The sequence below is a fragment of the Crocuta crocuta genome, unplaced genomic scaffold (genome assembly GCF_008692635.1).
Source record: "Crocuta crocuta isolate KB4526 unplaced genomic scaffold, BGI_CrCroc_1.0 scaffold41, whole genome shotgun sequence".
Classification (NCBI taxonomy): domain Eukaryota; kingdom Metazoa; phylum Chordata; class Mammalia; order Carnivora; family Hyaenidae; genus Crocuta; species Crocuta crocuta.
In genome coordinates this window covers 17,046,275-17,060,506 of record NW_027529428.1, presented here as the reverse complement: position 1 = coordinate 17,060,506, position 14,232 = coordinate 17,046,275, and the positions used below count along the sequence as shown (strand labels likewise).

Here is a 14,232-nt window from a genome sequence, read left to right as displayed (position 1 = left end):
AGGGGAGGGGCGCCTGGTGGCCCAGTTGGTTGAGCGTCCGACTTCGGCTCAGGCCATGATCTCACGGTTTGCGAGTTTAAGCCCCGGGTCAGACTCTGTGCTAACAGCTTAGAGCCTGGAGCCTGCTTTGGATTCTGGGTCTCCCTCTCCCTTTACCCCTCCCCTGCTCACGCTCTCTCTCCCTCTCTCTCTCTCTCAGAAATAAACATTAAAAAAAATTATTACTGGTAGGGGAGGTGAGGAGATATCCAGCATCATCACAGATATATTTCTGTTAAATCTGGAGCAGAATCCCCTAATTTTAGAGAAGAGGTGTCTCTGAATTAGAGCTGCTTACTGTGAGTGGGGGAGGCTCAAGCACAGTACGCTGCAGCGGCCATTTTCTGGAGTGCAGGACTCAGGCTTTCACTCCATCCGGGCTGGTCTGGACTATAAGCTTCAAGAAGACAGTTGCACCCGAGGTGCTGGAGTTCAGGCTAAATCGGCCGGACCCCTTGCCTTGTACGCTGAGACCTGTATGTAAGGGTGCCCCAGCCGCCGTGCAGAGTGTCAAGCTGCTGGAGGCACAGGACACGTAAGCAAAGGCAGACGAGACCCGTGTGCAGGAGGGCTGCCCTACTGCACAGAGACCTCGCCGTGTCCAGTGACTAGTGTTGAATTGGGAGGCTCACATGCTTTTCCAGTGGGAACCAGGCATGTTCAGGAGGTGGGTTGGGCCTCACAGCCAAGGTCTCTTCAGTGTATTTATCAGTCTGGGTTTGCTTTCCTTTTCCCCCCAAAGATTCTAGTCTCGGGTCTCTTTATGGCCTGACTCCTTTGCCAAGAACTCTCGTGTTTGTCACCTGCAGTGAAACCTTGGAAGGTAAAGGGCTGGGATTTTAGCTTCTATCCTTACATCACACGGCCCCATGAGCCTGACACAGTCTTGCCCAAAGGGGATGGAGATACCAGAACAAGGTGTCACACGATGTCCCCCTGAAGAGGTGCAGAGATTCACCTGCTACATGGAATGCTGAAGGCTAAACAACACTTCCTGCAACCTCTTGTGAGGAGCAAAGGAAACAACCGTGTACGAGGGCTCAGGTCTTGGGAGGGTTGAAGTCCAGAAAGGGTTGATGCCGATAAGGATTAGAATGCAGAAGGGGCGCCTGGGTGGCTTAGTTGGTTAAGCATCCGACTTTCGCTTCGGTCATGATCTCGCGGTTTGTGGGTTTGAGCCCCACGTCAGGCTCTGTGCTGACTGCCGCTCAGAGCCTGGAGCCTGTTTCAGTCTGTGACTCCCTTTCTCTCTGACCCTCCCCTGCTCACGCTGTCTCTCTCTCTCTCCTAGAAAGAAATAAAACATTTAAAAAAAAAAAAAAAGATTAGAATGCAGTCCCCACGCAGCACTACACCCGGTGCGTGGGGCGGAGGACGGGGTCAGAGCCACTGCGTTTGTTACTGCGATGTGTGTACTTTGGAAGAAGCACATCATATAGAGATGTGTGTTCAGGTGAGGAGCAGAACTTGGTGAGGGAAGAGGGGAGAGGCTCTAAGCCTGGCCTGTTTAGGGAGCAGCAGGCTCAGTCATCTCCCAACACACCCCTGCAGCCGATGGGCTTCCTCCCTGCTTACGATGGGTGCTGGAGTGGGAGATGGGGAAACGGAGCCATCCTGTGTCTTCCTTCCGTGATCCCCCTTGCAGCCAGAGAGAGAGCTTGGTGCTGTGATTTTTAGCCTCATCCTTGCTTCTTCCTCCTTACGGCACAACAGACCATCAGATGAGAAGTGTGCGGCTGCAAATACTGCTAAATCCAGAGATTTGGGCCAGAAATTAGAGATTCTCAACTTCCTTGCTCAAACTTTGAGACACTCCCCCTCTGTAGGGCTTATTTCCATCATCTGTGAATCCTTCATGTTAGCACGCACCCTGTTCCTTAGGGGGTGTTCTGAAGCTCCGTGAGGTCGGCTGTAGGGACGGCTGCGGCGGGGAGGGTTCTGTTGGCTTCTCTGCCTTTCCAGCCTCCCGGCTAGGTCTCCTCTGCGTCCTGTTCGCAGTGAGAGAGACCTGCAGCCAGTTCTTCACTGGACACGACACCAAAGAAACGCTAGAGGGCGTTAGGAATGTTCCATGCCAAATAACCCAATTGTGAATTGGTGAAAGGGTAGCCAAGTGTGGTGAATCCATACAATGGAATACTACCCGGCAGTACGTGGGAGCCATCTACAGACATGCTACTTCGCGGGTGAGCCTCGCTAAGTGAAAAGAGCTGGATGTGAGAGAACAGTCTGACTCCATTTCTATGAAAAAAAGTTTTTCAAAAGGCAAAAAGCTCCAGAGACAGGCATTGGTTGCCTGGAATAGGAGTGGGAATGAGGATTCATAGTAAATGGGACTGAGGGAAGGATCTTATTGGGGTGATGAAAATGTTTTCATATGATTTACGGCGATGGCTGCACAACTAAGTACAATTTACTGGCCATCACCAAATTGTACACCTGAAGTGGGTGAATTTTGTGTGTGAATAAAGTTGTTTAAGAAAAAAAAAGGTCTGCAGCCTAGTCTCCTCGCTTCTAAGATAAGGTATCTGGAGACTTTTGACTCCACTTTTCCAGCCGCGCCTGTGCACTGCCGAGCCTGTTGGCAAACAGTAGCCTCTGTCTTTCTTCTGTATCTTGTTCTCTGTGGCTGCTTCCTCTTCATTTTATTCTGACTAGGGACTCACACTGCACCCACTATAAATTATTCTGCATCTTCTTCATCTCATTCTCTCCGTTTTTCGTCTGCAACCTTCCCTGTGTCTTACATGCTCGTGCAGAGGCTAGAACGTCTTATATCTGTTGAGCAAGAGTGACGTCATCAAATCGCAATGTAAGTCCTTCTTAACTTCCCTGTCCCTCATTAGAACAATGAGTGAACAACTGGGGCGCCTGGGGGGCTCAGTCGGTTAAGCGTCCCACTTTGGCTCAGGTCATAATCTTATGGTGCATGGGTTCGAGTCCCACGTCCGGCTCTGTGCTGACAGCTCAGAGCCTGGAGCCTGCTTCAGATTCTGTGTCTCCCTCTCTCTCTCTGACCCTCCCCTGCTCACACTGTCTCTCTGTCTCTCTCAGAAATAAATAAAACATTAAACAAATTTTTTAAAAAAGAACAACAAACAAAACTATCCCTGGACAAGGCACCATGGATAAAAACTCTCCATATATTGGAAGGAAGCTGAAGCATTCTGCCTACACCACTGGTGGAGACGAAGACAGACTACATTACACTGACCACGCAGCTTCTCCCGCAAGCAGGTGCAGCCCTGCACTGAGAGGTCTCCCCGAAGCCTGAAGTTCCTCCTACAATAGGAGAAGAGAGCCCAGGGTGGGCGTCTAGCGCCCCCAACATTGTAACTCACTTCTTGGGAGTCCCCACTCTAGTTCAGCTTCATGGAGATCACAGGGAATCCGCAGGGCTTGAGCACTGGGAATCAAACTGTGATGAGAAGGGTGGAGGAGCTTATAGCTACCAGTGCTTCTGTTAGGGGAAACTAAGTTCCTGCTTGCAGCACCCAAGTAGTACTCCCATGCGGTGACTTTGCTAAACTACAGAGCCAAGATGTGGTGCAGTATGACCAGAGAACCCGGTGGGGCACAAGTCTGCCTGAATCAAGACTTCAAAGACCCTTTCCAGCCCTGGATCGTGGCCTGTCCCCATCTTCTGCCCAGGATGGGGGGCTGAGTCATGGCCCTGCTCACTGCCGAGTGTAGTTCTAAGCCCTACCCAATCAGAAAGACTGGCCAGATCACCTGGAAGTTTCATAGCCCGGCAGTGCTCAAGCAGAGGCCAGTAGTCAGAACTGATCATCTGAAGAGCAAACCCAGTGGCCCCATGTGGCCAGGGAATGTGGAGAGAGTCGACTTGAGTCAGGACCACAGAGAGCTTTGCCAGGCTTGGATCCAGGTCCTCCTGTTGTGCCCAGGCAGGGTAGCTAATTCATAGCCGTGCCCGTTGTTGAACACAGCCTCCAACCCTGCTAACCAGGAAACCTAACCCGAGCTCCTGGGATGCTTAGTAGCCCATCCTTCAGCTCCAATTACAGTAGCCCTTGAGCAGAGACCCTGATCAGCAGCTCTGCATCTGCAGAGCCAAAATGGTGACTTCATCTGTCAAGGGAGCTTAGTGTGCATGTTTCTTGGATCGGATTCTCAAAGAGCCTTGCTGATCCTGGAGCCTGTTCTGCAGCCCCAAGTGAGCAGAGAAGCTAATTCATATTTTAATTCTCAGTCCTGACCATCTAGAAAGCTTGATCAGAGAAGCCAGACAACTGTGAAATCCATCCTACAGTCTTGCTTGAGCAGGGAATCGAGGTGATCTCCAGGAACATAAGTCAGACACAATTTTTGTGCTTTCCCTCTGCTTTGCTCCAGTTCACCGATATCTCCGGCAAGAGAGCTTCTACCCTAGTTTGATGCCCCAGTTTTTGTGGCTGCCACTAGGGGACATCTCTACATTTTCTGGCTCTGGTGACCAGTGCAGACTTGTGTTCATGGGTCCCGTTGCATAGGACTGTACAAACACGGAGAAAGGTTCTTAAATGGCTACTAACCCAAGGCACAGCAAGGGTCAGCAGACCCTGTAGCCCAGTCTTTCTGTGAAAAGGCCCATTCGCTTATCATTACACCTACAGCCTGAGGAGTAGGCTTCTGATCCTTTCCAGAGACCTAGGTGTGCAGGTGTTACCATCATGCTCTCCCTCTGCCGCACTCCAGGACACCAGTATTTCCCAGACAGGAGCTTTTATGTGCATGTTGTGCCCTGATAGTCGGCATCTGGTGTGATGGCTTTTTGCATTTGCCACCCAGAGGATACCCTTTGATTTCCTGGCTCTGGCAGCCCGGGGAGCTAATGCTTCGGGTCCTATGAGAGGGTAACAGTTGGAGAGAGAGTTCTTGGCAGGATACCATCATAGGGCACTGCTCAGAAAACAGACTAAGACATACCCCATCTTTTTGTGAAAAACTCCTATTTGATTGTCCTGGAGCTTTAGCCTAAAGGGCAGGCTTCTGGTATGGCCCATATCTAAGGACCTACAGACGTGTTCTCAGAGAATGTAGGCTGTTGGACACCATGTTTGCACTCTCCCTCTGCCTTGCTACAACTCACCAGTAACCACCCCCCCCCCAAAAAAAAAAGCTTAAACACTCGTCTGGAGCCTGTGTTTTTGCAACCACCACCCAGGGGACATCTCCAGATCACCTCGCTGTGGTGGTCAGTGAGGATTACACTTATGGTGCCACAGGACCAAATATATTCACATACTTTAAAAGCTGCTGCCTGAGTATCTAGCTTCCAGCTGCCTGACTAAAGGTGCTGGGGTCCTCCCCTTTGGACAGGTTGGCCTATCCTCAACTCTTGGGAATCATTAAGTAAAAAATACACTACTTAGATAATCACAGTGGCTTGAGAGACAACCAAAAGCTAGGGCAGAGTTGAATGACAAGGTTCATCTCTTAAATGAGGCCACTCCCTCGAGACTGGAAGAGGTGGCCCTAATTGGCATGTTAGCCCAGAGGGACTAAACACATATACAGAACATACCATCCAAAAGCAACAGACTATACATTCTTCTCACATGTACGTAAAACATTCTCCAGGAGAGAACATATGTTAGGCCAGATTGCAAGTCTTTAATAATTTATGATTGAAATCCAATCAAACATCTTTTCTGACCACAGCTAGGAACCAATTAGAGGAAGAAAATGAAAATTCATCAAAAGTGGAGATTAGACAGCATGTTACTGAATAACCTGTGGGTCAAAGAAATCAAAAGAGGAAAAAAAACAACAACTGAAAATAGAATTAAAACATACCAAAACTTATGATATTAATCAAAAGCAGTACTAAGTGGGGGGCGGGGGGGGGCATTCATAACAATAAATGCCTACATCAAGAAACATTTTTTAATGTTTCAAAACATTAAAATAGGCACTCTAAATTTACATCTCAAGGAATTAGACAAAGAACAAATGAAGCTAAAGTTAGTAGAAGAAAAGAAATTTAAAGATCAGGGTAGAAATAAAGAATAGGAAAACAATAGAAGACATCAATGAAACTAAGACTCACTTTTTTGAAAAGATAACTATAATTGACAGACCTTTAGCTAGAATCACCAAAAGAAGAAAAAAGTAAAATCCAAAATGAGAGAGATGTTCCAGTCGATACCACAGAAATACAAAGGGTCATAAGATTCTACTATGAAGAATTATGCACTATTAAATTTGACAACTTATAAAAAATGGATACATTCCAAAAACATACAACCTACCAGTACTGGATCATGAAGAAATAGAACAGACAGGTTACTAGTAAGGAGATTAAATCAGTACTCAAAAACCACCCAACAGAGTAAAACTTAGGACTAGATGGTTTCACTGGTGAATCTACCACACACTTAAGGAAAAATTAAATCAAAATTTTCTCAAACTCTTTACAAGAGATAGAAGAGGAGGGGACACTCTCAGACTCATTTTATGAGGCCTGAATTGCTCTGATAGAAAAACCTAACGATACTACAAGAAAGAAAATTACAGGCCACTATCCATGATGAACATAGATACAAAAATCCTCAACAAAATATTAGCAAGTCAAATTCAACATACAATAAATAATCATACATGATTATCAAGTAGGATCCAGAGATGTAAAGTATGACGCCATATACCTAAAATGGGAGGAGGTGGGGAGTAAAATTTAGTGCTTTTAGAATGGGTTTGAGCCATCAACTTAATATAGACTGTTACATGCATAGGATATTATATATAAACCTAATAGTAACCACAAATCAAAATCCTGTAATAAGTATGCAGAAAATAAAGAGAAAGGAATCCAAGCATATCACTAATGAAAACCAGCAAACCCCAAGAGAGCAAGAGAAGAAAGGAACCAAGAAGAACTACAAAAACAACTGTAACAAGTAACAAAATTGCAGAAAGCACATACCTATCGGTAATTTCTTTGAAGGTAAAAGAACTAAACACTCCAATCAAGTGGGCAATTAAGGGGAGTACTTGTTGGGATGAGCACTAGGTGAACTAAACACTCCAATCAAATGGGCAATGGGCATTAAGGAGAGTGCTTGTTGAGATGAGCACTAGGTGTGATATGTAAGTAATGAACGCTGAAAACAATACTGCACTGTATGTTAACTAACTTGAATTTAGATAAATTTTTTAAAGTAAATAAACACTCCAATCAAAAGACATGGTGGTGGGGGCGGGTGGGGGAGAGATAGGGGATGACTGGATAAAAAAACAAGACCAGTGCGCCTGGGTGGCTCAGTCTGTCGACTGTTCAACTCTTGATTTCAACTCAGGTTGTGATCTCATGGTTCATGAGATTGAGCCCCACGTCATGCTCTGCACTGAGCATGAAACCTGCTTGGAATTCTCTTTCTCCCTCTCTCTTTGCCCCTCCCACACTCACACTCTGTCTCTCAAAATAAATAAACATAAATAAATAAATACAAACATTAAAATTTTTCAAAAAAAAAAACATTTAAAAAAAGACCCATCTATATGCTACCCAGAAGAGACTCATTTCAGACCTAAAGACACATGCAGATTGAAAGTGAAGGGATGGGGAGGTATTTACCATGCAAATGGAAGTGAAAAGATAGCTGAGGTAGCAATACTTACATTCCACAAAATTTACCTTAAAACAAAGACTATAATAAGAGACCAAAAAAAGAGGACACTACATAATCATAAAAGGGACAATCCAACAAGAAGATAAAACAGTTGTAAATATTTATGCACCCAACATGGAGGCATCCAAATACATAAAGAAGCTATTAATAAAGGAATACATAGATAGTAACATAATAGTAGGGGACTTTAACACCCCACTTACATAATTGGATAGATACATCATCCAAACACCAAATCAACAAGGAAATGGTAGCTTTGAATGACACATTGGACCAGATGGATCTAACAGATATATTCAAAACATTTCATCCTAAAACAGCAGAGTACACATTCTTCTCCAGTGCACATGGACCATTCCCCAGAATAAATCACATATTCAGCCACAAAACAAGCCTCAGAAAATTCAGAAAGATTGAAATTCTATCATGCATCTTTTTTGACCACAAAGGTATGAAACTAGAGGCCAGTCAATCACAAAAAAATCTGGAAAGAACACAAATAATTGGAGGTTAAATAACATGCTACTAAACAATAAATGGATCAAGCAAGAAACCAAAGAGGAAATAAAAAAAATACGTGGAGACAAATGAAAATGAAAACACAACAGTCCAAAACTAGTGGGATGCAGCGAAAGCTATCCCTAAGAAGGAAGATTATAGCAATACAGGCCTCTCTCAAAAAGCAAGAGAAATCTCAAATAAACAACCTACCCTTACCCCCAAAGGAGCTAGAAAAAGAACAAAGCTGAAAACCAGTGGAAGAAATGAAATAGAGAGTAGAGCAGAAATAAATGAAATAGAGACTAAAAAAAAAGTAATAGAACAGACCAATGAAACCAGGAACTAGTTCTGTAAAAAGATAAAATAGGGGTGCCTGGGTGGTTCAGTCGGTTAAGCATTATTTATCAAAACATGATAAATAACTGATAAGAGGATATTCATACTTTTCATTTGTCCCACTGAATATTCACATAGCTCATTGTAGGAACATGGATACGTGTGATGAAGGCCTGTGGCTGGCATCACTGGGAGCATGGGGCACATGGCATGTGTGGTATGTGCGTCTCCCCTCAGCACCCCTCCTCAGATGGTCAACTCAGGGGAACCAGGACCCTGCCTCCTAGGAAGGGGGCACGCAGCCCCCCCTGCTGGAGCCCCTCGGCAGTTCTAGAAGCACATGATGGAGCAGCCAACCCTACTCCTGGACCCCCGCCTAACCCAGGGCCAACTCAGCCAGGTCACCATCAGCCTGGGTGTCAGTCTACACTGCAGCACCCCAGTGCTTTGAACCCACATGGTAAAACTGGTGGCTTCCCAGATGCCATCTCACGCTTAGCCCAGCACCTCCTATTGCCGTTCTTTTATGATCACCAAAGTGTAGCGACCTCACTCTAAATATACTGCCACATTTTGTCATCCTAACTCCTCTCTGGGCAACTGGGGCTAATGGCCAGACCAAGCCCATTGAAAGTCTTGTGTAAAGCAAACCAATGATCGTTTGCACATGGCTTTTGTGCAAATGCCTACCTTGTGTCTCATGGTGCTTTAGAATGTGTGTGTGTGTGTGTGTATAAATGTATATGTACGATACATATCCATGTGTGTTGTTATAGTCGTGTGTTGATGGCCAACAGGTCTCTGGTGGAGAGGCTCCTTTAGAGGAAATGAAATGGTCTTTTTGGTGTCTATGAATGGAAAGTGTGTATGAAGAAATAAACTTTTGTTCACCTGCTTTGTTTCCAATTTCAGCACCATTTCCTGGCCAGGTGGGTGAGAGCAGGAAAAACACTCTATCATTAAGAAATTCACAGTCTAATGCTTGAAGTCTGTGTTTAAAAGAATTCATTTTTCCTTCTTTGTCATTTTATAAGATTCCCCAGTCAGAAAATATGAAAGAGCAGTTCTTAGATTTGGGCAGACTTAGAATCAGAGGTGAAAAAGCCACTTCCTGGGCTCCAGTCCCAAGAGATTTAGTTGGAGTAAAGCCTTAGAATCTGCATGTTTCACAAAAACACCCAGGCAGTTCTAAAACATGTGGGCTGCAGACCACTGTTAACAGAACACTGTTCCACAACATTGAATCGAAACTGTAAATAGGGGCGCCTGGGTGGCTCAGTCAATTAAATGTCCGACTTCAGCTCAGGTCATGATCTCACAGTTTGTGAGTTCGAGCCCTTGCATCAGGCTCTGTGCTGACAGCGCAGAGCCTGGAGCGTGCTTCGGATTCTGTGTTTCCCTCTCTGTCTCTTCCCTCTGCCCCTCCCCAGCTCATTCTCTGTCTCTCTATCAAAAATAAGCATTAAAAATGTAAGTAAATTTGTTTTACTTTGAGAACTTGGAATTGAAAAGTATATGTCATTCCATAAATCTTGACATAAAGATCTTCAAATATTTCTTAGAGAAAGTCCTTAGTTATGTCTTTTTGCCTTCCAGCACTAAAATAAAGCTCACTCCACAGTTATTTCCTAGAAACAGTTGAAAATTTAAAACAAGAAGAAGAACAAACAACTCAAACACTATCACCACCACCACCACCAAAAAGATCCACCAACAGACTGCTGCCTGGGGTGCAGACATGGCCCACTTTCATGATGGACAGAGTGGCCTCCACATCCACTTTCACACTCAGTGGTTTCAGTTGCTCCATGACCGTGTTTGGCTGTCCATACAGAGACGCTCATTGGAGAATCAGCAGAATGGGTGAAAAGTCCGCAAAACCATAAAACATTACTTAAAGGCAAAGTAGCAAGACGCTTATTCAAGCAATCAGAAATGTTTCCTTCATCCAGATGGATGGAGCCAGGGCTGGTAGGCATTGAGAATATAAAATCAGTAATCTGTGAAGAACTCCTACTTTGCTTCTACAAAATCCATTTTATGTGCACGACATTTATGAAAGCAACAACATACGATGTAAATCTCAGATCTGCTCAGGATCCAGTCACTAATCTCATTTGGGGAAAAGACTTAGTTTTTAATTTTTTTTATGTTTTTATTTTATTTTGAGAGAGAGAGACACAGAGAGTGGGGGAGGGGCAGAGAGAGAGGGAGACACATAATCTGAAGCAGGCTCCAGACTCTGAGCTGTCAGCACAGAGCCCGATGTGGGGCTCGAACCCACGTACTGTGAGATCATGACCTGAGCCGAAGTCGGATGCTTAACTGACTGAGTCACCCAGGCGCCCCGGGAAAAGACTTCTAAAACCATCCTTGCATTCCACTCTTTGTGCAATGTTGAAAAGTAGCTGTGTGTCCTAATAAAACTCATTGCAAATAAAAAGTATATGAGAGGAGGGTGCCTCAGTATTTTACTTTCTTTATGGTACATTCTTTCTTGCTAGGTAAGGTAACAAAAACAGCCCATTATCTTTTTTTTTAATGTTTTATTTATTTTTGAGAGAGAGAGTGAGCAGGGAAGGGACAGAAGGAGGTAGGGACAGAGGATTCAAAGCAGGCTCCGTGCTGACAGCAGTGAGCCTGATGCGGGTCTCGAACTCATGTGCTGTGAGATGGTGACCTGAGCCAAAGTCAGACCTCAACCAGCTGAGGCACCAAGGTGCCCCAAAACAGAGTCCATTCTTTAAAAAAAAAATCTGTGTGACCACCAGTGGCTTCCAATGTGTATAATTCACATAAGAACCATGCTGAGCCCTGTGTAGGGAACAGGGTATGATCCTATGGAAAAGAAAAGGCAAGTACCTAATGTAGCACTTAAACACGTGGACCCAGCTCTTCACCTGACATTCTGCAAAATGTATACAAGGTTTATTACACCCAGCAGATCTAGTACTGCTCGAGCAGATCAGCTAGACACTTGTATTGGTTTCTACGGCTGTCCTAACAAGTTACCATAAACTTGGTGGCTTAGAAGAAGACACGTTTATTATCTCACAGTTCTGTGGGTAAGGAGCCCACCGAGGATCTCACGGAACTAAAATCAGAATGCCACCCGGGCTCCCTTCCTTTCTGGAGGCTCTAGGAGACAGTCTGTCTCTTTGCCTTTTCTAGTGTTGAGAGCCCCCCCCCTTCCCCGCATATTCCCTGGCTTCTGGCCCCTTCCTCCTCCGTCTCCAGCACTGGAACAGCAGCTGGAGGCCCCTCAGCCGGCATCATTCTGACCTCCTTTTCTGCCCCTTCCGATCTTAAATCCCCATATAATGACATGGGACCACCTGAACCGTCCAGAATTACCTCCTCTTCTCAAGGTCCTTAACATAAGCACCCCTGCCAAGCCCCTTCTGCCCTGTGATCCAACCACAGGTTCCGGGGACCGGAATGGGGACCTCCTGGGCAGGAAGGCGGGTTACTCTGCCTCCCGCCACACTATTCACTCAGGTGCCAACTGATAAATATTGAAATTTAAAACGTACCTTTTCTAATTTTGACAGTTTAGGAAAATCAAGACATTACGCTAGGGCACAGACTAGAACAGCGAATGAAGACAAAGCCAAATTAGAACCTTAGAAGTGCTCCATCGATGACCATAGAAATCGCACAAGTACTAGTCTCTTTGGAGTCATTGTTTTGTTTTTCAGATGTGGCTTTTTTTCCCCCTGCAAAGTAGACTGATGGTAGAAATCTCGTCCAAGGCGAAGAGTGCAGTAGTGGAGGAAGGGAAGGCGTTGGATTGTCCGCGTGCCAGGACCGCACTCAGCTGGATCTAAAGGGGGCTGGTGGGATGGTTTTCTTTGCACCTGCCCTTGCCAGAGCCCGGGGATCCTGGTGCGCCTCCCCCAGACGGCCGCCAGGGGGCGCGGCGGTCCTTCCCTTGGAACCCCCAGCCTGGTAAACAAGCGGGCCCCCAGGATATGCCGTGTGGCCGCATCTCGCGGGGCGGGGTCCGCCTGAGTGTGCAGAGGTTGCTGAAGTGTGGTCACGCCCTCCCCCGGCCCAGGGCTGGCCCGGGCGGCATCTCGCAGGCCTGGGGGTGGGGTGGCGGCGGAGGCCCGGCTCCTCGGGTAAAGCCATCTTCCTAGGTCTCGTCCAAACCAGGCACCAACCAGAAAGAGCATCCGCGCTTCCCCGGGGGCGGGAAGTCTCTTATCTTCGCAGCCCCGGCAGCCTCTCCTGGGTTGGCCGCTGTGTGTGTGTGTGTGTGCATCGCGCGGGTGTGCATATGTGCGTGCGCAGGGCAGGGGCTGGGGACAGGAGTTGCAGGGAGGAGGCTGGGAGGACCAGAGCTGGAATAGCCATGTGGGAGAGCAGCAGGGGGTGGGAGTGGGAGGAAATGGCCAGTTTATGAGGTTACAGTTCTTGGTGTTGGGCTTATTCCTTCCTTTTGAGAATTGTTTATTCCTGTGGGGCGTTTTCCAGATGCCTGCAACGCGACTGCACCACTTCAGGCTGTGAATGCGGATCACAGTGGGGGTGTGAGTAAGAGGCCAGCTGGGCATGCACAAAGGTCTTTCTGGATCCTCAGGGAAGGGCCCGGTGAGTGGAGCCCCTTCCGGGGTGTCCTCTGGAGCAGTGTACTGAGGTGTCTGGGAATCTTTGTCCGTTTGGCAAAGCTGCTGTCTCTTGCTCACTCCCCAGAGGAGAGAAGTCAGGCTGAGCCAGTGTTCCCCAGGGACACCCAGCAAACAACCTATAAAATCTTAGAGAAAGTGGGGACTTCCCATCAAACCACTTTGTGGTGGTGTTACTACTTCCTTTGGAAGAATTTTGAGAGCATAGAAATGATCGAGTCTTTAAAGAATGTCTTTTAAAGAGGCATGTCTCTGGGAGAGATCCTGTTTCCACCCCCAGAGCTCACAGGAACACCCACTCAGCTCTTGGACGTGGGACCTGGGGCTTCTTGGAATCCCAGACAGAGTCTAGCAAAAACTGCACTTAGAACTGGCGCCATGCTTTTTAAATGCAAGCTTGAAGGATTTTCTTCCTTCAAGGGTTGGCCCTGGCTGTGGCTGTATTCTCTATTGTGTAAAAGTCTCTATTCAGAATCTAGATCCACATTTTACAGTCTTGATCTTAAAATAGGGGTGCCACAGCAATTCAGAGTAATACAAACTGGATTCACTCTCCTGCCCGCAACAAGAAAACATCAAAAACGAAACCGGACAAAATACGTGAAATGCAGATTTTTCAAGACACGGGGCAGCAGGCAGAAGAGCACGGTGATGCCCCGAAGGACGGGGAAACGAACAGGTGCGCCCTGGGTTGCTTCCATTTACGGCGGAGAGAGTTCCAGGTGAAACACGGGGAGCAGAAGCTGAAGAGGAGCCCAGTGGGCCTCGGGTTGAGGACACTGAGCCGAGAGGCTGAGGAGGTCACGGTGGCCAGAGGCCACAGGACAGAGGCCCGGAGAGGAGAGAGCTGCAGAAAGCCACTCAGGAACACATGTGTCGGGGGCCTCCAGCGTGATCGGCACCCACATGTGAGGCAGACTGCCCAAGGTCAGGGGTAAGTCATTTGACAGGATTAGAGGCAACGGAGCCTGGCACTCACACAGGGCTGGGAATGGTGCTTGGTCCCAACAGATAGACTGGAAGGAAAAAACACCCTCATAATTCATGGGAAGCGGGTGGAGGGCTCAGGGAGGTCTTTCCTCAGTGTCGGGAAGCTC

General features: G+C 46.8%; 1 protein-coding gene across 2 annotated transcripts in view; it reads left to right on the top strand.

The window, feature by feature from the left end:
* The window catches only part of LOC144227726 (zinc finger protein 37A-like), a 95,702-nt gene that overhangs the window by 52,803 nt on the left and 28,667 nt on the right, over nt 1–14,232 (top strand). Inside the window, exon 4 of one of the 2 annotated variants that reach the window (XM_077759481.1) lies at nt 10,104–10,907. The exons of the other annotated variant lie outside the window; for it this stretch is intronic. Within the exon in view, the coding sequence (XP_077615607.1) occupies nt 10,104–10,114 (11 nt within the window). The 3' untranslated portion in view covers nt 10,115–10,907. Of the gene's footprint in view, nt 1–10,103; nt 10,908–14,232 lie in introns of those variants that run through there. 2 annotated transcript variants of the gene reach the window in all.